Source organism: Nestor notabilis, unplaced genomic scaffold (genome assembly GCF_000696875.1).
Source record: "Nestor notabilis isolate BGI_N333 unplaced genomic scaffold, ASM69687v1 scaffold3049, whole genome shotgun sequence".
Taxonomy (NCBI): domain Eukaryota; kingdom Metazoa; phylum Chordata; class Aves; order Psittaciformes; family Psittacidae; genus Nestor; species Nestor notabilis.
In genome coordinates this window covers 68,159-94,129 of record NW_009942181.1, presented here as the reverse complement: position 1 = coordinate 94,129, position 25,971 = coordinate 68,159, and the positions used below count along the sequence as shown (strand labels likewise).

The window sequence follows — 25,971 nt, the reverse complement described above, 5'->3', positions numbered from 1 at the left end:
GAAATTACAGTTGTGCTCTGAAGAAAACTTACACCCTTTTATCAGGTTATTTACCACAAAACTTCCCCTTTTATTCCAGACAACAGCGGAATAAGACTACCATTTTTGTTGTGTTAATAGGGAAAGTAGTTTCTTCCAAGGAAAGGCAGCAGATGAGTCAGGATTTTATTGATAATTTTACTGGTATCTCTGATTTGCACAACATCGGGTTACCTGTTAATCAAGAGTCCTTATCTCAGTCTCTGAAACTTGCAGGTGTGCTACTACACTGAAAATCAAGTTGACATTGAATGGCTATGTTATGTAGAAAAGGGCTTCAGGGTCCCCAGCCCTTATTCATACATGACTAGCCAAAAGTAAGAAAACATGCTGGGAATGTGAAATAGAGGGAGAGATAAACCAGAACAAGCTGATAGGAAGAATTGTTCCTGAGAGACAGAGCTTCATGTAAAAATCAAAGCACCTGGACTTCATTGCATTCTGGTTTATAGGGGTTTTTTTAATCAACTAACTTCAGAGGGAAGGTAGACAGTACCACAGTTGATGGCAGTGACCCAGGGTAAACCTACAAGGAGTGGTTTTATTAGTTTCTATTTACTTCAGAAATGTTTCTCTGGACTATAGACCATCTAGTCCATATTATCCTATTTTTGATCCTAAAGGAAGTCAAAATAGTGGTAGTAGTTCTACATAACAATAACCATAAGAATCATCCTCATACTAGTTGCTTTAAGGAAAGATATGCAACTTTAGAAACAGCATATTCATTCACAGAGCATACTGCAAGAGGTAATATTTGCTGCAGGAAGAATGTTTCTGAATTAATTCACAAGTATGCAGAATTAGGAAAACAAATGCAAAGGTAGCTACAAGGGGCAGTAAATTTTCTAACACAAGGTCTCAAACTACCTGGCTTTGGGCCAGAAATCTGTCTAAACTAGCTCTCTTCTGGCCATCGTTACCTCTCTCCCTCTTGTAAGGAAGAAAGCCCTTCATTCAAGTGCTGCTGAAGTTTCGCTGTTCTTCCCTCCAGAAACAGCCAGGTGCTTCTTTTTTGTTTCAGTTTCTAAAAGGAAAGAAGGTAATGGAGAATAGCTGGCTAATGGCATTGCCTGCGTCCCCAGGTGTGGTGTGGATGTCACTTCAGTAACATTTTAGCTTTTCTCCTCGGCATCCTGCAAATTGCAGTTTGAAATCCTCCCACATATCCCTGTGCTTTACTTGGTCCATGGAAAAAATGTGAATTACATTTTCATAACCAATTTTAGAACTTAAGGGGTTTTTGTGTGAGAAAGTATAAAAGCTATCAGGATCTCTCAAGGTACTGCAGCCATAACTAAACGCATGGGGCTGTGTTCCCTGCCAAAATCTAAGTAAATCCTAATGTGACTTGATAACTTAGCTATGGACCTTGGCTTGGAATACAGCCAAAACTTTGAAAGACTGGAAGTTTCAGCTGGCAAAAATGTGAAGGTGAGGTGGTGAATTCATAGCTGACTGGATTTTAGCTTTAATTATAAGGGAACTCAGCTCTCAAGCAGAAACCCTTAAATAGAGAGGCAAGAAGAAAAGGTGAAGAAGATGTAAAGAGACAAGTGACGGTTTATTCCCCCTCTGTGACTTAAGCTGAGGCTTTCAGACAAGGGTTTTTTGGCTGTTATTTCCTTCAGTCTTGTTGGGAGCAAAACAAAGCAGGATAATTTTCAGAAGTGAAATGATTGCTTCTTGTTCTACTTAAAGAAGGGTGTTTCTTTCTGCATTTTCTGCGTACAGCATAACCTGTATCTAGGTTAGTGCACACACTCGGTGTCTGTACCAGCATCAGACTGTTCAGCAAACACAAGCAGCTGGTTTTGTACTCACAATTTCACAATGATCCTCTTCCCTCTTCAGTAATGCAGCGTTTGGGGCTTTCACATGTAGTTTGTAAATGGAGAATAGTTAATGCTTCACTCCAGTGACAACCTTCGTAATGAAAAAGAGTGTTCATGAGAACATAGTTCCATTCATGTTGTTGCTAGAAAGTTATTTTAAACCCAGATAATTTTCTCTCTCCAAACTAACCAAGTTCCTCTCTCATGTAAGTCATTTTTTCAGGATGATACCCACGACACAGGCTCCAACAAAAATGCTCTATACCATGCTCGTCCACTGTATTAGCAGGATACAAACTCTTTCACCTCTCTCCTGTTTTTTAGGCCATGTTGTGAAAACAGGAGATCCCAGGGTTGCCAGTTTTTCATATTTCCTTTGACTGTGAATTATAAAATTATTTTCAACATTTCTCCTTGAAAATACAGTATTTACCTGAATAATTATGGGTGAATGGATCAGAGGCAGACAAGTTGTTTATGCAAAAACCATGTCAGCTATAGCTTACATTATTTTGTAGTGCTTTGCACTGTTTTAATTTCTGAATATGTTTTTAAATCATGTTTTTCTTACTCTTTTTTGAGGGGGAAGATTGTATTCAGTGTTTTAACTCACTGTATTTCAACCACTCTCTACTATGTCTACAAAAAAATACCTTAGTTATAGACTAGAGGAAATGAACAGGGTAGCAAGGTACTCTTCAATGTAAGTGTGATTTTTAGTAGAAAGCCACGTCCCATCTCCTGATTTCAGCATCTTGGTCAGATAAGCAGGTCTCTTTTCACACTTGAATGCCAGCCATTGAAAATACGGTTGCTCACTTTGTTTGTGTTCCACAGGAACACTGTCTTCATAAATACATACTTGGGTTAAGGTTGACACACGGAAGGTAAACAGTAAGCACCTTACTGTACTGATTACCCTGCACGCTGGTGTGACAGCCATGGTGTTAGCTAATTTTCTCTTAATTAGAATCAAACATCACATTGAGAGGCAGGATGGAGCTGGGTCTCCCTTGCTTGACTGAGCATAATATATGGCCAAACTTTCCAGATCTCCTGCATCACTGAAACAGGAGCTCCAAATTCAGAAGATACCTAAATAGGATGAAAAAAGTCCAGACATACAAGCTTCTTTGGCTCAGACAATAAACTATTCTTGCATTTAGCAGATATTTTGTATATTCTCTCTTGGAACTGTATCAAGTAGGGTTTTTCAGTCTTACTTGTACTGCACATTTTTTTATAGATGTCAAATGTCTGCCTTACTATAGTGAGGAACATAAAATACTACTGCAGTAACCTGTGACAATGCCTTTAGTCTGCTTGCTGTTAGCTATTTATGGTACAGTAATGTTTTATTTCTTGGTCTAAACCCTAGGACTGTATTTTAATGAAGATTTAAGACTACGGTACAGCTGCTATTCAAACTCTGTAAGAGAGGAGCATGTTGGAATAGCTCAAGATTTACTGCTGAACTGTCAGTCTTTAAGCTACCAAGTGTCTTTACCCTTCCATGCAGTAGCTACGGTGGAAACTTTGCCCACTGCTGTGAAGCAGACACAGCGATTAATGAACCTGAGGCGCACTAATCAAACATACATTTTCTTGACACAATGATTGTGTTATATATCACATCCAAATGTACAGGCCTTTATCTTTCCTTAATGATCTAGCAAGGGGGCTTTTTTAAATGTGGGTGTTTTTCATGCACTCCTTAGATTTGTTCCACAGGGGGTGACTGTTAAAAACATCTGACGGGCATGCAGTTAGCCAGCTCCCTGCTGAGATTAGTAAAATACTATATTTAGTAATCGCACTACATCAAGGAACTCCAGCATTGCAGGAAACAGTTTGATTCAACGCTTTTTTTCTGATTTTTTTATATTTTTTTTTTATTGTACATCTTATTTTTTCATCTGGGACAATTTTTTTTTTTTTCATCTTGGTCTCGGTTTTTTATCTGTGCTTTAACTTTTCATAAAAGACTTTGTTCATACAACAGGATTTTTCCCCTCCCCCCCTTTTTTTTCTTTTAACTGTACTCCCGTTCTACTCGCAGAAATGAAATATATGGAATTGTAAAGCAGGTAGTAAGAATGCAAAGTGGTATTTGCTGCTCCACGTCTGAGGAGACTGATCTATTATTTGTTAGGAAAGGTCTATGGATAATACAAGATTTACGTTTGTAAGTACTAGAATACTATACTGTGAAAGCTCCTAAACTGGCTTTGAGAAAACAGTTGAAATGAACAAGTATATTTAATTTATTTTCACACTAGGAGTATTCCTTCACCACTAAATATGCACGAAACAGAATTTAATCTTAAACAAAAAGGATTGTTTTGCTTTGGTTTTTAGTAGATGACATGACAATCAGTAGATGAGCAACAGAAAGGGAAAAATAAAAGACAAGTGTGGAAAAGACAAGAATTTCACTGGGAAGCTAAAGGAAGAAAAATGTTTCTTGAGACTCTTGTGATTTTTGAGCCCATTCTGGTTTGCTCGTTGCTGTAAATCCAGAGCAACCTATATAGAATCTTGGAAATAATTCTGTAAATTCAGGACTAAATTGGGTGCTTTTCCCTTTAAGGGGCAGATTTAAAGGAATACCATCCTTTGTTCTAACAAAATAGTCCAGGCTTGTCAATCCAGAAGATTTGTGCATTGCTGAACATAATGGCATTTTATTACCTAGTTTATTTCTGTCTAGCATTCTAAGACTCCTGCTGGTGCTTTGGCTCAGAGTAGTTTTTGGTTTGGAAACATGAACTCCAGTGTCACAGATGAGTTCTTTCTTTTCGTAGTGCATATTATTATTTTTTTAAAGTTATTAAATGTTCAAGAAAGAAAGCGTTTGGCCAGGCAGAAGTTGTGTTTCAAACTGTGAACACCTAAGCAGCAGTGTGTGAAAATAGTAGCCTTTATTTTTGCTCCTCGGTCTCCTGTTAATGCACAGTTAGTTTGTTTCTAACAGTAGTTCAGTGTATTATAGTTAAACTTCACTACTGTGTATAACAGGTCTCTCACCTTCCTCAGTTGTGAATCAGTAAACCACAGCCCTTTTTCCTGCAAAAGGACGGATTTCCAAATCTAGAAGTGCCCACTGAAGACCAGCAGACTGCCCCATTCTTGAAGTTAGGGACATTGTATTCATGGAGTAACTTATGCAAATTAACGATGGCCATTATCGGAAATTGCATATTGATCCAGTGTAGTATTAAAGTAGCTTATTGCAAGGCAAATCCTGCAGTATTTTTAGTTTCTGTCAGGACATTTGCACATAGGAAAGGGTATCACAGCAAAGCTAGATTCAAGAGGTGGCTTTATGTAAATACAAAATAAATATGAAATTTCCTGCTTTTAGAGCAGCATTATGATAGAAGTAACCTTAAATGTAATTTCTTATGCAGTTTTATGCAGTGTAATTTAGTTTTTCCTTTATAAAACAACATACAAGGTTGAGAATTTTGGCTATGCCATTCCACATTCGGTTGTAACATTGTAAACATTCATCTTATATCTTCCTTTGTGGGAAGCTATAAATGTCCATCAAAATATTTGCATCTCTTTAGTAATTTAAAGTATTAAAAACAAGGGTCAAATTTCAACATAGTTGTCAAGTGGTTTCAGATTTTCACATACATTTCTATATACATACACCAGTTCATAGTACCCCTCTGTACATACTCATACCATGCTGCTTGTTCCTGACTGAAGCAATCTGTGAAAAGGATATACAGTTGCATCTTGTGTGGATATCAAACATAAAAGCATATGTATGTATGAGTAAATGCGTGGCATGTGCTTGTGGAAAAAATTACTTCTTGAATATATCTCATTGCTTTGATGCCCAGGATGCACTTTGCATTTTACACACAGAGGTTTTGTGCCATACCCATGGAGTGCTGTGTTTGGGATTCCTGAGCTGATTATGTATGATTTATCTCAGGTACTCCACGTATGTAGTTACCCAGGAGAAAAGCTAGCAGTGCTGTGTGCTTTTTCCAGTAAATGAGCAGGCTCATGTAGAGTTATTGCCAGGATTTTGTTGTGGCACTGCGTTGTGCTGTGTAGACATACCTTGGAGAAGAATTACGTGTAAATCACTCAATAGTCTGAGGCCGGAGTCTTGCATTTGACACAGAAACTTGCACAACCCTTACGACAGACATCTGTATGCTGGCCATTATTTTCTAACCGGATCCTAATGCTGTTCTATAAGATGACCTCTGCTTATATGTTATCCAAATAAAACGTTCTGAATTTTAATGAGTGAAATTTCATTGCTGTTTAATCCTTAAAATGCACTAAGCTAATTTATGAGTCTCCTTTAATTAATGAAAATTAGGTCCTGGACATAGATAGTAATTATTTTCATAACTCTCTTATTTTTACCTCCATAATATGTGAAAAGGGAAAATGACCAATTGTGGTTAGGCCAGAGGCCTTAATGATGGGTTATAGTTTCAGCACTGCCATTCACTCCTGCCAGTGCTGAGTGAATTTGGATGAGTCATTTAATGTCTGTCCACAAAGTGTCCTTACCTGCCTAACAGAGTTATTGTGGAGATGAGCTGTAGTTAAGTACTCTTGACTCTTAAGGCACAGAGGAATTTAGGAAAGTATTACTGTAGTCATGAATCTCAATAATGGCCATGTAATCACTATTAGAGCACTTGGCCAGCCTTCAGTCACCACTCCTTGATAGCAAATACTGAATCAAGTATTTGCTTGATTTGTTCCCTGCCTTAGATGATACGATATTCTTAAACCAGATTTAGAGACATTCAGGTTCCTCCCATACTGAGTTATAATAGCTAGGATATATAAACTGCAATACTTGCAACATACTGCTGGCTGAAAACCTAGAAGCGTCTGCTGCTATTTGGACTATCTGATAAATATTCGACCACTACCCTATCTTTTGGAGTGCCTATTTTTGACATTCTGCTCAAATAGGTGAATACTTAGCTTGGCTGACCAAAACAAACCCCACCAAACCAACCAAACATAGATCAGATTTGAAGAAGAATGGAATAAAATAAAGAGCTTGAGAATGTAGCAGCTGGACTGATAAATAACAAAATGTGATTACTGGGAAACTACATACCATGCCAATTGTAGAAGAAATCTGAATGTTTGTGTGACTGCACAAATCTGTAGACTAGAGAGGTTTGATGTAAGGGCACAGTTTTATTCTGTCCCCCATTCAAAGTGCAGTCTTTTGTTTTTTTATATTACTGTTCATATTATTCACGTAGAAAGTGTTTGGTTTGGTTCAACTGAAGAGCTTCAACAGGGCAAGAGATAATTAGAGGACTGTTGTCTAAGTAATGGCCTTGATACATTCAGATGAGGCCAAAAGTGCATCATGAAATTCCTTCAGGAAAGTGAAGCCTAGAAAGAAACCAAAATTCTGAATTTATTGCAGTTTCAATGTAGGACTCTACAGGGGTTGTGGATCAAATCTGCTACTGCAGATAATAATGTCACGTAATACTAATCATATTTTTTCCTCTGGATAGCTCCTGTTCTTTCAGCTTGTTAACTTTGCCTCATTCCAGTGGACATTTGTGAAGTGTAACGTTACTCATATTATTCTCATTAAAAATAAGCCTACAGGCATGCTATGCAGTTCAGAAAGTGCTATTTTTCCGTTTCTCTATATGTGATCTGAGACGTACTTTTCTCGGTCACCAGATTTTGCACATTTTGCTATGTCATATTTGCAGTGCGGAATCATTCTCTTGAGGGTTTCTGCCCCATTTCTCCACATCGCATCCCTGCAACACATACTCATCAGAATATCTAGCTTGCAACCAGTTACCACAGTTGTGGAAGCTTCTTAAGTCCTCGTCGTAACAGTAGTCCCTGACATTTAAAGAACTTCAGTTTATATTTGCAAGCCAAATTTCATACCTTCGTACCTCTTTCGATTAATCAAAGTTAAACCATTGTGTATGTGAAGGGGCCTCTTGTGGTTTCTAAGTAAGTAGTATGGCTTTTCTGGCAGAAAGCCACAAACAATTTAGTAGGCACATATTGTGGGGGTTGAGAAAGAGAGGCAGGGATAATCCGGAAAGCTTTAGGAAGGTCTGAGTGAAATCAGTATTTTTATATACAGTACAAGATTTTGCATTCTGTATCTTACTTTTGGCCACAGTAAAACTGTTTTGATGTGTTGTCGGTGAAGTAATTCTATAGCATTGACTTGGTTTTCCTCTCAGCCAGTTTTGCACTGATTTTGCTTCAGCTGAATTATTCTCAATTTGCACCTGTGGCAGAGAAGAGTTAGGCACAGGGGATTTAAGTCACATGGCATACAATTAAGTGTCATATATGTCACTAAATAATTTCCACGGGAATAACTCTAATATAGTTCCTAGTTGTCTTCAGAAATAAAAAAGTTTAATTTTGTAGCCTAAATGTCAAGATGAGGCTTTATCATGTAACTTTTGCCTGAGAGCTATACAGCTGTAAATAGATACTAACATAAAAGGTCTGTATCCAGCAGAGCTGATCTCTCTCTTTCCATTTCTGACAGGGGTCACATAGCCATTGTAAATTACCACCATAAACTAAATTCCACCTCTCCTGTAGAACAGAGTGCTTGATCTGCCTGTCTAGAAGCCAGGAGCTACACAGAGAACTGTAATATTTCAACAATTCAGCATGAGTGGCAACCTGTTCTTAATAATGAAGCACTGGCAACATTTAATTTCATTTTGTCTCAACATATTGAAATCCATGCTTTCTTTAGGAGATTTAAGAACTATCTGAAGGGAACCTGAAAACTAGGAGAATAATTCAAATAGAAGCACTATCTTCCTCTGTATTTCATGCAAGATTCAGGTTCAACATGCACATCTTGACATTAGTAGGGAATGAGTTACTCTTAGAAAAGGATACCCTAGACATCTCAAGAGGAATGTGAATTCTTCTCCATTTTATCTGTCATTTGGATTTAATTAAAAATCTAATTCAAATACACATTAGCCCTGTCAAAAGAGTTAGTGGATTTTAGTAGAAATGGAATTACAATTGAAAAATTTAAACTACTGTTGCCAAGTTTTTGGAGATATAATGATTTACACGAATGTTTTATAACTAAGCTACACAATGCTGTTAAAAAAGATATCTAGGCTAGAAAATATAACCTGAAGCTAGATCCTTATATAGATACAACATCTTGAATTCAGTCTCAAAGGTCTCAGAAACTGAAGAACATAGCACTTGAAAAGCTATCCAACAGACATATCACAGAAGTTTTGGCCCCAGTTCAGTATGTAACTACCTAGACTATTTTACACACTCCTTGTTTTATACTGAAGATGAATTCAATGTAAATGTTTGGAATTCTTCTTACAAACTTGTTGAAAAGGGACAGTATTCTAGCATGATTCCCTTGTACAAACCTGGTGTTTAGCAGATTACGTATGTTATTCTGTTATAGGTACACTACAGTGATAGACAAAATGGCAAAGAGTGTATGACCTGTTTGACACTGTCTCCTGTGCAGATGACTTTCCAAGGTATCGGAAGCTCCATTGAAGCCAGCCATGACCAGGTATAATACCTTCACCCCACACTCTTCTAATTTTATTAATATCCAGTAAGGCCAGAATGTCAGCATTAGTAAATTTTAAATTTCAACACATCTTGTGCTGTTCATATGGCATGTTCTTGTCACTGGGATTTGCCTATCTTGCCATAGTAAAATCTTGATTAGATCTAAAGAGTGACCCAAAAAGGAGACAAAATTTTACGTATTTTTAGGACATACTAGGAAAGCCTGAAGAGCTTGCTTTAGTTTTAAAGTCAGATACAAGGTTTTTGCAAAGGTTGTGTTTGATTTTATGCATGTGTCAGGTTTTGTCTGTCTGTTTGTATTAGAAGATTAGGGGTAGCTGGAAAAGCAGTGAGATGAAGCCATCATCTCCTGCCATTATCTGTCACAAGAAACTGGCATTTGAGAGGGGAAAGGAATTTTTAATCAGACTGTAAAACTCCCATTTTGTTTGGCTGTTCTTAAAATGTTTAATTCAAGTTTCTGGCGAAAAGCCAGGAGAAAAAAAACCCTCAATGTTAATCACTCATCACCCTTCTCCTTCAGATGGGAACTGAAGGGGGCTTCCGTTCTAATATTCCTGTCCTCCAACACTCTTAAATATAAAAGCAAGGCAAGACTTGGATACTCCAAAAGTTTTAAAAGCAAAAAGGAAGCAAGTAGAAAAAACCAAACCTTGCACCTTTCAAATCTTCAGTAGATTGGACACAGTACCAGTTTTATTTGCCTTTGCAGGCCATCTTTAAATTGTACTGTGTTCTCATTTACTATACATTTTATTAGACTCTGTGGAAGATTCTCTAAGGAAAGAGGGATAATTCTTAATAATTATCAGAATTAGTTACTTTTGTGGAAAAGTTTCGGACACTCAGCCATATTTTTGATTGGTGGGTTGTTTTTTTATTTTATTTTATTGGAAGTTTCTAAGAAGTTAGTTGTCAACATAAACTAAGCCCAATAGTTATTTACATGGTAACATGAGGATACTTCCTGTCTTTAAGTGTTTGGTGTTTTATAGTAATGGAGAGCTGTGGTAAGTCAGACCATACTTCAACATTCAGTTTTGATTTCATACAGCAACTTGTTTACACTGTTCTAAAGTCACTCTGTTTCTCTTTTGGTAAAGATCATCTTTTAAAATTCAGTTATAACTCAAATACAATATTTAGACATTTCAATGAATTTAAGGTGGTCCCTGTCAATTTGGTAACAACTACATTCTGGGCTACCAGCCAGCTTGGCCTTTGTCTTAGCATTTATTTAGGCTAGAGTATGATATGTAAACAGAAAAAAGACTGTGTAAGCAAAAAGCACATTTAAGCCATCTGAATAATTATATATTTAAGATATCTAAATGAAAAAGTGTTATTTAGCCTGCGAAGTCAAGCACCTAGAAATAAGGAAATTCTAGATTACGTGCAGCATTAGTTTGATCCCAAGTGTACCCATTCAGTGCTCCAAACAGGACATTTTTCTGGGAGGAAAAAAAAATGCCTTAAATCACATAGATAAAGATTTTATCATAGGATGTGCACAAATAGGTTTGCTTGAGCCATTATGTAGCTAGAATTTCCTAATCTTGCTTCAGTTTGAAGTTTAAAAAAATGTTCCTCATTGGTTCATTGGTTTTAGTTATGTAGTTTTCAACAGTGTTCTTAAAAAGGAAAGAAAAACTTTTTGTGATTTCATGATGGGGTGGTTGCATTACTGAACCCACATCACTTGTGCAAAGATTTCATCTGAGCCGAGAGCAAAAGAAAACAATCATCTAAAAGCCAAATGCCAACCAGTGGGTCACAAAAGAGATCTGCATACTGGACAGGATTCACAAATTTCTGCTTGTCCCTTTCCTAAATATCAAAGGAATTCCACTTTCTGGGAAGAGGGATGCTATTGACTGGTTGTGTTTAATAAGCAGGGTGGCAGGACTGGAATGAAACATTATTTGCCATCACTTGAATAAATAGAGAAAAAGAAATCGTTAGCAACAAACAGAAAGCTCATCAAGTGTCGGTCAGGCACTGAAGTTAATTAATGACAAAACTAAAGCGCTTAATGGACTAACTAAAAAAAAACAAAACCAATCAACTTTTGTTTCCTGTTCCTGTGCGATTAGTATGTTTTTGCTCGGTTTTCTACCATTTCCCTCACAGCAAGTTATCTTGCTACCATTATTATTCTTATAAAAATAGAAGGCAGAACTGCTGTACCTTTGTTAAGCTGAATTACCCACATTTTAAAGTTACAAATTAAATAAGTGCAAGATAGCCATGTGCTATAAAACTTCCAATTCTATAAACTCTTCTTTATCTTAAGTAATCTATTACTTTTAAATCATCTGTTTTGCATTATATGGTAATTAGGATGGACTAATCACCTGAAAACCTGTGATTTCAATGGAGGCATGTTGGTTTGTCAGCTGTGAGGCCTGACATAGTTTGACTTCAGGATCTGTCCACTTCTGTGCTTATGAATATGATTTTTCTCATGTTCATTCTAAAATGCAGATTTTAGAATTTCTATGTTTCTTAAAAGCAAAACTTTCTAAATGAGACTCTGGAATAGTTTGTGGGAAAGTGGTGGGAGCTATATTCCAGATTTGTCCCTATATTGTGGCAGCAGAACCACAGCTGGCCACATACCTTGATCAAAAAAAGAAATAGAAATTAAAAAAAAAAGAAAAAGAAAACCAGCTTCCCAATGGCATCTCCAGCACTATAGTCTGCCTTCTAGATTGGATTTGTCTTTTGTAATAAATCTCTCTACTCACATCCAGTGGTACATTTGCTTTTCAGCAGATACCAGGTGGTTATAATCCTACATAAGTATATTATCTTGCTTTTTCAAAAATGCCAAGACTTGACACAGCAGTTTTTCAAGTCACTTGCTCTTGTCCTGTACTCTGTAGGAAGTTTTCATTCTTTAGGTTGGTTTAGCTTGTGATTTTAATGAGTTTACATTTTTTCCTCATATACTTCGAGTTCTTTCAGATTAAAATAAACATTTCATACTTGTACATTAATTAGTGTGTATTTCAAATGACTGACTGACAAGGCATATCTCATTTGGTCATGAAGTGATACTGTGGAAGTAGTTGCTTCTCTTTCATTTTCCTTTGGCAAACAGCAAAAATGAGAAACATCCCTAAAGTACCACTGCAGTCTAGCCTGCCACATGTTTTGTTGGGCTTTGCATTTAGGTGTGCCAACTTCTTTGGTAGAAAGGTAATGGTTTTTAGAATATTTTTCCCCCAAATTATTTCTTTTTCTATTTGGGCCCATTTTGAGATTTTTGAATGCTTGCCATGGAATACTCAGCCCGTACAACCGAATTTTTAACCCACAGTAACTTCATGTTCATTGAGGTGTGACCAGTTCTCTACTTAAATTTCAGAAGAGAGATTAAAGAACAGTGCATTTTCTTAAAGTCTAGTTAATACTTTTTGGTGATTTTGGAGGTTTTAATATATATGTGGTTTTTGGAATTGGCGATACTGTCCTGTTTATTACTGACTTCTGCTGTCTACTTCACCTTGTAGTCCGAATGAGATGTGCTGCTAAAGCGATGACGGTGAATCTTTTCTGCTTATATTTTAGCCCATGCATTTTAATCCAATCCATTATATGTGTTGTATGTTAGACCATGTTTTTAGAACTTTCTTACACTTTATAATGCCTAAAATAGAACACTTTCATTTTTTAGAACAGATAACAATTGTGTGACGCTATATATAATCTACCACTATTATCACTTTTATTTTCAAGTGTGAAGATAGCTGGAAAGGGAATTAAGCAGGGGCAGAAATTGTAGAAAGGAAAGAGCTACTGATGAGACAGACTTGATAAGAGAGTCTGACAGGGAGGAGCTGTGCTGAAAGGAAGAGGCCATGCTCAGGAGTTTCAGAAATTGCTGACGGAAAGCTTGACAAACAGCAGTGACAAGCAAACTGAAATGTGGTGTGAGGCAAATCATCGTCGACCTGTAAACAGGCGTTTCTGGGCAGGGTTAACAGATTGTGGTGATGCCTAACAGTGAACAACTCCCGATGCACTTGAATACAGCAAAGGTGGAAGTAGTTCTCTGAGGATGAAAGACCTTGGAGATGGGTAACAGGCTCAAGGGAAGGTGTTTGGAACATTGAAACTTAAGGTTTAAGAAGAACTTTACCTGTAACAGCACATACATAATAAATGTGGAGGTCCAGATCTCTCTTTTTGTTATGGTCTGAGAATTGTAGGTCTAGGGAATTTATGCCAGGCAGAGTCGCTGTCTTATCTGTAAGAAAAGCAAAAGCCAAAAACCTGATGCTGTAATCAGTGAGTACGTAGAGGATGAGAATTTTGTCCAGTGCTGTAACTGAAAAAGATTAATGGGGTTGAGTTGTTTGGATGTTGTTGCACATCGTAAAAAAAGATTATTTCGTGGACATGACATTAATTCCTGCTTAAAATTATTTTTGTTCTAATGTGAAATGATTGTTTTCTAGATGTTCAGATTTATTTCACAGGGGGTGTTTTTGTCCTCGACATAACCAAAAATTAAGAAAATGTTAGGATTTTTTTTTAAATACATTTATTCTTTTTTTTGGCTAATGTTATGTGCTTCGCTTTTCAGCTCATTTCTACTTGACTTGCTATAAATGCAGTTCTCATTTCTTTGGTGTGGCTTCTTCAATAAAATGAGAAAACTTTAGTTTGACACAGTGAAAATCTTGTATTTTTCCCAAAGCTTGGCAATTCCATTACAGCCATTGCTGCATAGGACTCCTACCTGATCTTGCAAAAACATCTCCTTCTTGTGCCGGTGTGCTCCTGCTGGCTGCTGCCTTCTTCTTGGCAGCTCCATAATCTTCAGGGTGAGCCAGGCATGGCCCCAGCTGAGTGCCTGGTGCTCCAGAAGAGATAGTTCATGGTTTTGATGAATAGCACCATGCTTCACTCTTCTCTTGTGTTGGGGAAGTTACAGCCAGGAGTCATCCCATCAGGTTTTACTTAGAGTCACCAGGTTGTTGTCTGCTATTTGGTACTTTTTCCTCATCTGCTGTGCTCCCCATGACTGTGTGTGGAAGCATTGGTACATTCGCTCTGTATTCTTCATCTTCTGTTTCGCATTATCTCTGTCTGGATGTACGTGGCAGAACATTTGCTTTTCCCTGGCAGCTGCTGAAGCTTTCCTTGATGAGCCTGAGATCAAACATTTGTGTTTGTTCAGGACGCATAATATTTCATTTTCAAAAAGTGAGTTACTAATTAACTGCTGAATGGGAACAGAATGTAAACCAAGGCACAGCTATTTTCCTGCCAGACCCTTTCTGTGCTCTCATTCAGGGCTTCCTGAGCAGCTTCCCAACATGACTACTTCTTGCTGAAGATGCAGAATGGGACTTTTCAGGGCTCTGTGTATGTTTGTGTACACAATAGTGTCAGCGGGGTATGAAATGCTACTGTTGCTGTCTCAGGGTGTCTTACCCTGCTTGGCATGTAGATGGTGACAAAGAAAGACCATGTATGTTTTGGGGACTGTTTCCTCCTCTGTTGGTGACAACTGTTGGTGAGGTTTCACAAGAGTGAGATTCACAGAATCACAGAATGGTTGAGGTAGGAAGGGACCTCTGAAGGTAATCTGGTCCAACCCCCATGCTCAAGCAGGGCCACCTAGAGCAGGCTGCCCAGGCAGCTTTTGAATATCTCCAAGGTGGGAGACTCTGCCTTGGTTGTTCCTTCTCACTGACTTCATCTCCAACCCTGGCTGCTTCCTAGACCACTGAGCTGGCAGAAACTAACTCAGGATTTAGCCAGTTAAGTAAGTGAGTTGAACTGATCTACTGGGGCTTAGAGGAGTACCAGAGCTGAAACAAGGGAGACATCAGGACTGCCCAGCTCAGAGAAGAGGAGGGGGAGTCACCCTCTTCCACAGCAGCAAGCTATTATATCAGCTTACGCACCTTGTAAAATGTCACTTGAAGAGGATGAGGCAAAAATTACCTGTACAGAAAAGTTATTTTCTTGTAGGAAGGTCTCTCTTGTTTAGTATTCTTAAACCTGTTCCCTGTGCAGTAGTATGATCTGGCATAAAGAACAGGAATGCACACAGAAGGAGGGAGGAAGAGCAGGATCATAGCAGCCCTGACCTAGAGAAGTTTAGATGCTTTGAACTGCACCCCTAGTTGCTTGCATTAGCAGGCTTTCAGTGCAGCGTAGCATGTGTAAGAGAAAAGAAAGGCATTAACAACATGCAGTGAGCCAACCTTCCGCAGAGCACAAGCCAGCTGTTCACTATCCTTAGTTTGCAATCTGTTTCTGGTTTGGTTTGTTTTGCTGTTACTTTAGGCTCAGCTGGCCAATGGGGAAATATAAAAATCTTGAATTTCCTTGCTGGTGTGGCAGTTAGGGAAGAAGCTCAAAAGGGAAAAGTACTGGAGAAGTTTGGGGAAGCTGAAAGTGTCACTTTCTTCATTGTCACACTGCTGCAGTAGGTTGAGCCCACTTGCAGTATCAAGAAATCTAACAGTTTTTTCCCTGACAGGAAAAAACAGAGGGAAGACAACAGAGGTGGGTTCTTCTACTCAACAGTTAAAATTGGATAGTCATACATACACTAGACAAAATTAGTGACAGGGGTGGAGGCAAAATCAAAGTGGAAGGAGAGCCCATAGTAGCTTGTCTTGCAGTTGGGATTGACAAGGACCTGGATTTTTCATCTTGACTCTGACAGGAGACATTTCATTTTAATAGCTATGTTAATTTTACCTTCTAGGACTGGTAAAGCCTTTCAAACCTTATGATTTTAAACTAACACGCAGTCAAAACCTAGTTGCCTTTTTTGTAGGCACCTCCATTTTAGACAAAGGAAGGTACAAAATGTACACTCAACTTTGTCGCCCACCCTGTACTTGCCAGAGTTATTCTGTGGCATTTTCCACACTCTAATCAAAGTAATGCTGTGTCTGTTTGTTGATACGTGTTTAATCACTTGTCATTCAGTGAAGTTGTTTAACACACTAATGATATAATTGCCATTTCAAAATGCAGTTCCTTAACTGTTCTACAAGACAAAATAATGATTTGCACATGTTGCATCCGAAGAAATGTGCACTTGCCAAAATTGTGTTTGCCACCTAATTTTTCCATTTCTCTTGAAATAATATCACATGGCTGGCATTATGCATTCACCTAGTACAAATGAAGTTTCATAGTTTTTTGTTTGCATAATCATCATGCAACTCCCCTGGATCTACATAGTACATCCTGCACCCCTTCATTTCAGGGACTCCTATCAAGAAGCCAGGGTCTCATAATAAATGTTCTGACAATAGCCTTAAAGGGAAATGAAGGAGGTTGGGTTTTAAAGGTAATTAGCAATAAGTAATTAGTAATTTTATGAGTAATTACAGGGGAATAGCCAAGCTTTTGTGCCGTGAAATACAGTGGGACAACAAAACAGCACTCCTTTCCGTCACCACTTTATTTTTATCAAATTGGTATGATTTTCTTCTGAATACCTGCTAAGAGTTTCAACAACTTTTCCTTCTTCTTTTTGAGATAGGTCTAATGCAACATAACCAGCCCTGGTGGGCTATTCTGAGCAATTCTGTAAACTTGGCCTACATTCCAGCACCATGTTCCCACAGCAAACTCCAGTCATCTATTGTGTCTACATAACTTATGCACTCATCTCTATGTAGTTTGGCCCATGTTTTTAGTGCTGAAGCACTTTTCTCAGTCTGTTGTAGGCAAACTTGTGGCTATTCTGGGCAGAAGTAGCATTACTGGAGGAACAAAGGAACAGTTTTGTCATGTGATGGGAAGAGTGTAAAAGTAGTGATGCATGCACACTCAGTGCAGACTAAATTGGTCCTGACCAATTTAAAGTTCAGTTCTAAAGCTGCTTTCTTAGCTATGCTACCTGTAATATGGATCAGCACATTGAAGGTTTGGATTTCTGCTGAGCATGAGGAAGTTGTGGAGCTATGTTTAGGAGCACTAAGTTTAAACTCGATTCCTAGATATTCATGGTGCAACAACATCCTGCTTTCTTCTTTGGATGTTTTTTTAAATACCCCATCAAGAAAGAGATGAAGACTTATCCTAGCTTGATCATGGAAATGATTTCACTTTCCTTTTTTACATGATTGCCATTGATATAACCTGATGGAAAAGTGTCAGACGCCTCCAGGGAGAAAAGTGTTTATATTCTTTCCTATAACTCATTTAACATAGAATCTGAGTCCATCTCATCTCTCAAACTCTCAGATCATCGTGTCAGAACATCCCACTGTTTGAGACAGGAAGGAGTTATCAGCCACCCTTCTCTTCAAAGCATCAAATGTGCAATATCCTCACTTGATATGGGAGTTCTTGCATCCCCAGAAGCTCCATATGTACTTGTGTCCTCCATTTCATAGCCCTTGTGCACGGTCTGTGTCCCAGCACTAGTGCTTCATTCCAGTAAGATACTTCACATATGCTGAATGTAAGACTGCTTCCAAGTAATTCACTCTCTCAAGGATCCAGGACTTGAGATAATAAACACTAAAATGGAGGTATCAAGAAAAACCAAAACAGTGAACTCTTAAGTTAAACTTTAAATTTCATAAGTATTTCTTCATATTCATTCTTTCTCTTTCCCATCATTAGGGAGACTGTGAGACCTAGTTTTCCACAGATCCTTACGGCTGTACAAATAATTGGTTTTACAGTCCAAAATCTCCTCTCTCATCCTTCATCCCCTCAGAAAAACAATTCAGATTGGCCCAAAATAAAGAAAAAAGTGTGTCTAGCCAAAAAAAATAATTAATTTTGTACTTGGGCATTTGTAGTGAAAGTAAGAAAATGGCTGAGATTCACAAAACTGATGGGAAAGACCTACAAGCTCAGAGGCTTATGCGCTCACACAAGATGCACAGAAGATGTCAATTTTATTCTACGCCTCTCCCCACAGGAGCATGAATCCTCTGTAGGAACCCTCCTCATGCTACAGAGCAGCACAGCTGGGTGGCCACAGGAACACAAAGCAAAAAGCACAGAGCAGTCATCTTCTTTGATACACTAAAGCAGTGCACTCAGTAGAGCTGCGTGAGAAGAGTTTGGGGGAATTCTTGTTTTGTAATACCTCACAAGGTGGCAGTTAGGGTGCTGTTCTGAAAGGTGAAAAGAAGGATTCAGATCCTCCTGGGAGACAAAGAGCCTTAAGCTATAATTTTCCACAGTCCAGTATCGACCATCAGGTGAATCTTGCCGTTTTGTTTTCACTGCAAATGGCCAAAGCCAAGCAAACTGACAGACAAGTTGTAAGTTTCTGAAGTTATTTACAGTTGAAATTGCAGACCACCTGTCCCAGGTCTGGAAGCAGATTTAGCTGACACAAAGCTGCTTTTTCCAATGTGTATCTACATTTCAGGAAGAATACACTTACCTTGCTCTCCAGCCAATGCCATCCCTGCCACCAGTACGTATCCAGCTGGTGGCGGCATTGATTAAACCTCCCAGCCGTGTGCTCCTCATGGTTGGATGTTGCCACATGGACCCCAAGCAGGGACTGCTAGGTCAGACTACAAAGGTGGTTTAAGGTAGTAAGACATGTTCTGCTGGAGTCACTGTGTTCCCCAGCAGTCCCCAGAAAGTCTTCTTCCTCCGTCATGTAATTAGTCTAAGCATAACGTGCAGACGAAATGAGAGCTTGCCTTCCTCAGCGTTCAGCTCTTCAGCTGTCTATAAAAAAACTTTACATTTGCTTCAGGATTTTTAAAACTTGGATAAATGGCAATGATTCATAAAGGACATCTTGGCATTTGTTTATACCTCTGCTGTTGTTAAATCTCTTATAGTGGCAGCTCGATAAAATAAGTGCCGAGGGCTCAATTCTCTGTATGCTGATAGCAGGGGAGCTCTGAGCAGTCCCTGTACCCATTATGCCTCAGCTATTTACATAAAAAGCATGCCTTTTGCTGATACTGGCTACAGGGCTTATCCCAGTAATGTAAAGATTTTAGCTGGTTTGTGAGATCATAGAAAGCCTGTTTGGTCATTGCTTCAAGACATCAGGCTGTCCAGCAAGTCAGTCCTGTTTCAGACTATTCCCTAAATATTTCATATTTTAACATTGTTTTGAATAATTGGGGTCATTTTTCTAGCACAGCAGGCTATGAAATTATGAATTGAGGAAATTTTTATGTTGTCATATTTGATTCAGTACCCCATTGTCATTTATGTGAAGTGGTACAATAATACACTGTCAGTCATTTAGGGGACAGTTGGGTGTACATGAAACTTTGTTCATGTGAGTGAGGCTTTCCAGGGTGCCTCAGTTCATCAATGCAGCTAATACTGCAGGACCTGGGGCTTGGTTTTGGAGTATGCCAGAAAACAGGATCATTCTTTCAAATTAAAAAAAAAAAAATACACAGGAATCGGTGTGTGGAACTTTTTTTGTCATCGTGTGTCTGTCCATGCTTGTGAGGAAAATAATGCAAAAAGAAAAAATTGGAAAGTTTGCTGTAACTTTCTAAGCTGCAAAATAGTTAAGCAAGAAGATATGGGTTTGAGAGGGAGCTAAGGATATTAAAAGGAGGCATCAAACATTGGCTTGACCAAAAAATGATTAAAGCCCCATTTGCCCTTATAAACAAAAATATTAGCACAGAAGTAGTCTAACGTGCTGGCAAATAGACAATTTACGCATGTCAAACTACTTCGAGAAAATTTGCAAGAATTTGAAAGTTTTTTGGCCCTCATTTAAATAAACTGGATCTTGTGGAGTTTTTTGAAATTCCCCTGATAAGTAACACTTAAAACCCTTTCGATCAAATACCCTTTCTCAGGCAATTACATGTTCTTAATTTAGAGGCCAGTTCAAAAGATTGCTTGTTACCTTCATTTAGCAAAGGTTCAACTGCTGCAGTTTTCTGGTCCTTTTAAAAAATGCAGACAGGGAGAGTTTACACAATAATAGTTCTTTTTTAATTCTCAAATTAATTATTTTGAAATATCTCACAGATTACATCAGTTTCTTACTTGCATTCATGTTGCAAGATGGTGACTATTGTATGTTGCTAGTGATGCATTAAATTAGTTGTTTACATTATAAAATCTAAACATATTAGAATCTTTTGTGTTTGTCTTCAAAGATTCCTATTCTAATAAAGCTTTCTGAAACAAGTAAGGTTGTCTTTTTTGTTTAGTTTATGCATCAGTGGAGAACCTAAAGATTTGTAGCCTCTAGCCATCCCTGTCTGTGTTTAGTAGAGTGTAAAGAGATTGGGTTTGGGACAACATATATTTTCATTTAAAAAGGGAAGTAATGTTTTTCAATTAATCATTTAGCATTTAGAAGCACACACCTGAGTCAAATGTAGATGGAAAGTGTTAAAATTCATCCTCTATTCTCAAAGACTGTTTTGCTGTGACTTTTAGTTGGAGTAAAAGAAGTATGTACATTGTACTGAAAAATAAAAATTTTGGCTTCATCCTTCCTATTTCTGATGGCTTTGTATTGCTCTTCAGGTCACAGTGTTTCTGAGGGTTAAGTGATACAAGACCAACAACAGTATTTGAGATTTTAAAGAAACACGCAATTTGGACTCTCAGTTTTGCTCTTTAAACAGTGTTATAACAGAATGGAATGAAAATGAAATATGAAAAATAAAAGCAAAAGCTGACAGCTTTAGTGTGGCTGAAGCTGCTTTGTGAAAGTAAGTTTCATTGTTAAGGGAAGTTCATGAATACATTTTTATCACCAAAGGAGCTTCTTGAAGAGTCAACTGAGCTGTGTAGCAATGAGTGCCTACAGTTTCCCCTCAACACACTCCTTTTAAGTGCAATTGTCTTAGTTCTTCAGCTGGAGAAATGACTGCTTTAATACACTTTTTAGGTCATCCTGCATCTGCTAGGGCAGATCTGTGTTTTAGTATGTTTAAACATGCAACTTCCTCTGTGAACAGTGTTGGCAAGTCGTGAGAAAAGAGCAGGGTTTAATTTACCTGTCAAAACCCAAAATAACTGCATTAAGCCAACGGCCAAATAAAATTGTTACAGTTTTACTTTATGTCAATGAATGTCACTGAAAGGAAAAGTAGAGAGCTACGTCTTAACTGCAGATGCAGATTGTTTTCTGTGTACGAGATAGGCCTTTTAGGATAACAAATCAAGACCACTTCATATCTAAATAACCTCTAGAACATACAGCAATGTAACAAGCACTGAGTTACAGCAAGACTTGGGAAATGTGACAAAATAAGCAGTGGAATAAAGAGAACAGTACTGAAACCAGTTGGAAAAACAGGAAGAATAGATTTTGATGAAACTATGAAATATCTTAAAGAACATCTTGTTTCTGATTGTGACTAACCGGTGAGAAAAGTGATAAGGAGTAAACTGGATATTTTCAATGTACCATCTTTAGACAAAAAAGCTAGGTGATTAAGAGGAACTGAAGACCATTTTGATTAAGTAAAAAAGTATATCATTTTAAAGTGTAAGATTAAAGAAAAAGGGGTATATTCTTATTTGCGTGAAAGATTTTTTTAATGAAAGAAAGCATGAGGAGGTGTGAAACAGTCTGATGTACTAGCCCACCAGAAGTTGTTTCAGAGGTAATCATTTGCTGAGATATTTAGGCAAGATGTGTTCCATCAGCAGCCTGAAACAGTGACTTGTGTAACAGGATAGTAGTACTCAGGATACCTGAACAGTCTTGGTAAAGGTAAAGGTTAATCATGAAGCTTCAAAATTAAGATGGACTATGATCCAAAGTCTGAAGTACAAATTAAAGCTGCAGGGGAAAAAATAAAGGCAACATTTTAAATATACCTTCTAATTCAGGACTTCTGATTTAGATACCTTAAACTATGGTATTCAGAAACAAAAAGCACAGCTTTTAAACAGATGTGCACTTTAATTTTTGCCAGATCTTTACCCATTCAGTTTGCAATGATATCAGATGAGTTTCCACACCACTTTCATTAAGAAATTCTGGCCAAATTCTGATCCTGTAAACATCGTCATACTTTCTTAGGTCTGCATATGAATTGTCCCATTAGATCACCTAATGATCAGTCTGTGGAAATGTACAGTCAGTCAGAAATGCAAGTTCAACTGATGTGAATGGAGGCTGATCTGAGGTGAAATCCAAAATATAGCTACATTCCTGGGTTTAGTATCCCACCTTCATTTTAGCTGGGATCTTTAAGTGTATAACAGTAAGACAAGGCATATCTGAATACAGTCATACTAAGACCTGATGTTCCTACTCTTAATTTTTAACATTGAAACTGCATGAAAGTTGCGGTTTCCAGCCATATCACAATTTTTATAGTAGAATAGATAACTTGGTTTTTGAACTCCCTTTTGCTCTATTTTCTTTTACAAGTCTTTGTAGCTGGCCCTTGCATGTCCATTGCTCCTGCTGGCCAAAAGTGACTGAAGAGGAAAATTTTGTTCATGGTTTTAGAAGAAGAGGTGAAATATAGAAAAGTAAAGGCTCTGTTGAAATCACAGGAATTCATGGCCCTTATCCTGAGAACACATATGTGTGCTGGGTTGTATCTTGAAGAGTCACAGTGTCTCATAGTTTCCTTTCGGGTAATGCCTCTTACTTCTCTCCTAAACCAGCCTTCTAAAACATTGTTTCAGGTCACAAATCATTTCATAATTGAGAGAGCAGCAACCCAGGGTATCAAAGACTAGTATTTGACTGATGGTTTTAGCAGGAGTGCAGTGTTGATAGGAATAGTCTTTATCAGATGGAACATGACTATAAGATGTGTGTTATGTACTTCTGAGTTCCCAACTACATTCTCCATTTCAGGTAGAAATTAGAATATAAGCAAACCATGTTGCCAGCTAAGAATGGTATAACCAGGTGACATGCACTGATTTCTATTATACAAAGAAGTCAGAAAGTCTTTTTGGATCTCAAAATGGATAGTGCAAGTACACTGATGTAGTGTGTTGGCTCGGGAAACTTCCTAAAGGCAGCATTACAGAGTTTGCAGCTGAAGTTTCCATTAAGTTCCTTGTCTGGCAAAAGAAAATAAGGCTCAATATCACTGAGTCTGAGAGAAGTTGTGTGCCTTTCTACTTCACTGGTCCTCCTCTACCTTTTATAAGATCTTGGTTTTGTCTGTTACTTTTGAGACATCTCCCTGCAAATCTCTGTTACTGTAGGTACTGCAGGTCCACTGTTAGGTTACCCACACCTTCTCCCATAAGCAGAATAATTTCAGCTTCCTTAGTCTTGAAATACAGGTAAGATTTTACATACCTTATTCTTCTGACTTCTTTTTTTCAGAACCAGCTGATCTTTTAAACTTTGGAGCTTGGAGCTAAGCATGCTCAGGTTTTAGATTATCAATGTTATCTCTGCTGGTAATAACACTTTCCTGTTTCTTGATATAATTCTGACTATGTGTGTCCATGAAGTGGAACTTGCTTCATTGCAGATTACCTGTTGAAAGTTCGATTTTGGCAACGGTTACATAACATTAGTGGTTTGCTCCAGAATAGCTGGTCTTTTAGCAGTTCTTGCTCTTTGCTGGGGAGAAAGCAGAGAGAGCAGCAAGAATACATTATCTGTGTCAAAAACAGATCTTTACATATAAAAATCAAGATATAATTTCATTATTCCATGAGTTGCATTCTTTGAGTGCTGGGAGTAAAGTTCAAGATGTTAATACTCTGGTATGATTAGGATGCTTTTGATGAATGTGGTCTGTATGGGGCTGGGCTCCTGTTCAAGATCAGTCAGTAAGTAGGTAAATGTCACTAAAGGCTGCATTTGCCGAGGATGAATTTGTGTTCTCTAAATAATCAGCTGGCATATTCTGTGCATAATATCCTTACATAATGTCAAAAATTACAGAGAAAATAAATCTCAAAAAATGTAGGTTTTCTGCCTACAGATGCACAGGACGTACCTCTGAGCACATCTCAGCTCAGTACCGTCCGAGCAGTCCTGTTGAAACCAACTGATTGATCCAGTCTTATGTCAAAATTCTTATACAATGTTGACTAAATTAAAATAAAGGCTATGAGTAGGAACAAAATTCTTACAAATTACCTCAGAGCGAAAAAAGCAGTACTGACATGCTGTCTGTGCAACATTGCAAGTAATGTATATAATATATGTTACTTCTTACAGACATTACAAAAGTCTATATGCCAGATTACAAAAATTAATTCACAGGGATTACCTGTAGGTAAAGTCACTCAGTTACATAGCATTTTCAAGATCTGGTCCAGACTATATGCATCCATCAACATACTTAAAACAACTTGTCACTGTGGTGTATCCTGTATAAATTAACTATCTGTGTATACATCAGATACACAATCAAATTATATTTCACATTTGAAATATATTTAAAATATTTTCTTTTGATATAAATTTCTTTGGTACAATGTTTTTTTCTGCTGAAATCTGAGATGATCTCTTTAATTGTGTAGTGTTGTGTTTCAGTAATTCAAGTCACAGTGCAGGTGGTACATGCAGTTTACTGATGTTAAAGATAGTATTTAAACAACTCCATGTTCGGAGGTAGTATATCAAAAGTTTTTAAATTGAGGGTGACAGGAACTGGTGCTGCACTTTCATGTTATCCAACAATGTGGAAGAATTTTGACATACAGCTGGAATGATCAAACTGCATCAGTTTACTGTCTAACTTCATTTGGCATGAATTTCAAAGGTATTTGGAAGTTACTAAATTGTATGCTACATTTGAAGCTCTCTTCCTTAGAGAGCTTTTTTATAAAGTCTGATACAAGGGCGCTTATGATCTCAAAACATTGCATTAAGCTGATATATTTTTTGGTAAATTTCCTTTTATGTTTAATTTGTGAGTCAGACAGAAGCTGTAGTTTCTACAGGAGCTGTTTCTATAAAAGTGAAGCACACTGCTACTAACCTGCCCACATTATTTTATAAACGTACTTCTTTCACTGATACAGGAAGAGACTGGCCTGAAAATACAAAAGATTACTTCAGATCATCAGTATTTTGTGTACATATAATAGGTAAAATAGGAAAACAAAGGTAACAACAGGAAGCCCAGAGTTATTTGGTGATACAAAGTTGCTTCTAATTGTGCAAGCCTTAGTAAGTGTTGTGGAATATCTATTTGTTTGTTGCTTTTTAACAGAAGAGCCAAGAAAAAAATTCCCTAAATCTTTTTTGTTGTGTTGCTTAATCCTGATGTGGCTCAAAGAGTGTAGCTGTCAGGAGTGAGATGTACACTTCTTTTATAGGGTAAAAACTGTATATAATTTAAAATTTTCTGTGAATACTTGTAGTTTTTCAGTATTCTGACAGCTCTGACCCATAGGACTTAATTTACTTTTGTAGTTGCATGTATGTGTGAGTCGTATATAAGAAATGAGGATACCAAAACTTAAAAAAAAAAAAAATTTTTACAAAAAATGCTGTAAAAACTCATGATTGAAAGTTAGTTATAAGAAAAAAATCTTTTGAAAATGATTTCCTGTGGTTTTAATTTAAACTTTCTCTTTTTTATTCAGTTAATATGAAACATTTCCC

General features: G+C 37.6%; 1 protein-coding gene across 2 annotated transcripts in view; it reads left to right on the top strand.

The window, feature by feature from the left end:
* Positions 1-25,971, top strand: part of STAU2 (staufen double-stranded RNA binding protein 2) — a 118,350-nt gene that overhangs the window by 48,083 nt on the left and 44,296 nt on the right. Inside the window, exon 8 of one of the 2 annotated variants that reach the window (XM_010021258.1) lies at positions 9,328-9,441. The exons of the other annotated variant lie outside the window; for it this stretch is intronic. Coding sequence (XP_010019560.1) covers positions 9,328-9,441 — 114 coding nt within the window. The remainder of the gene's footprint in view (positions 1-9,327; positions 9,442-25,971) is intronic. 2 annotated transcript variants of the gene reach the window in all.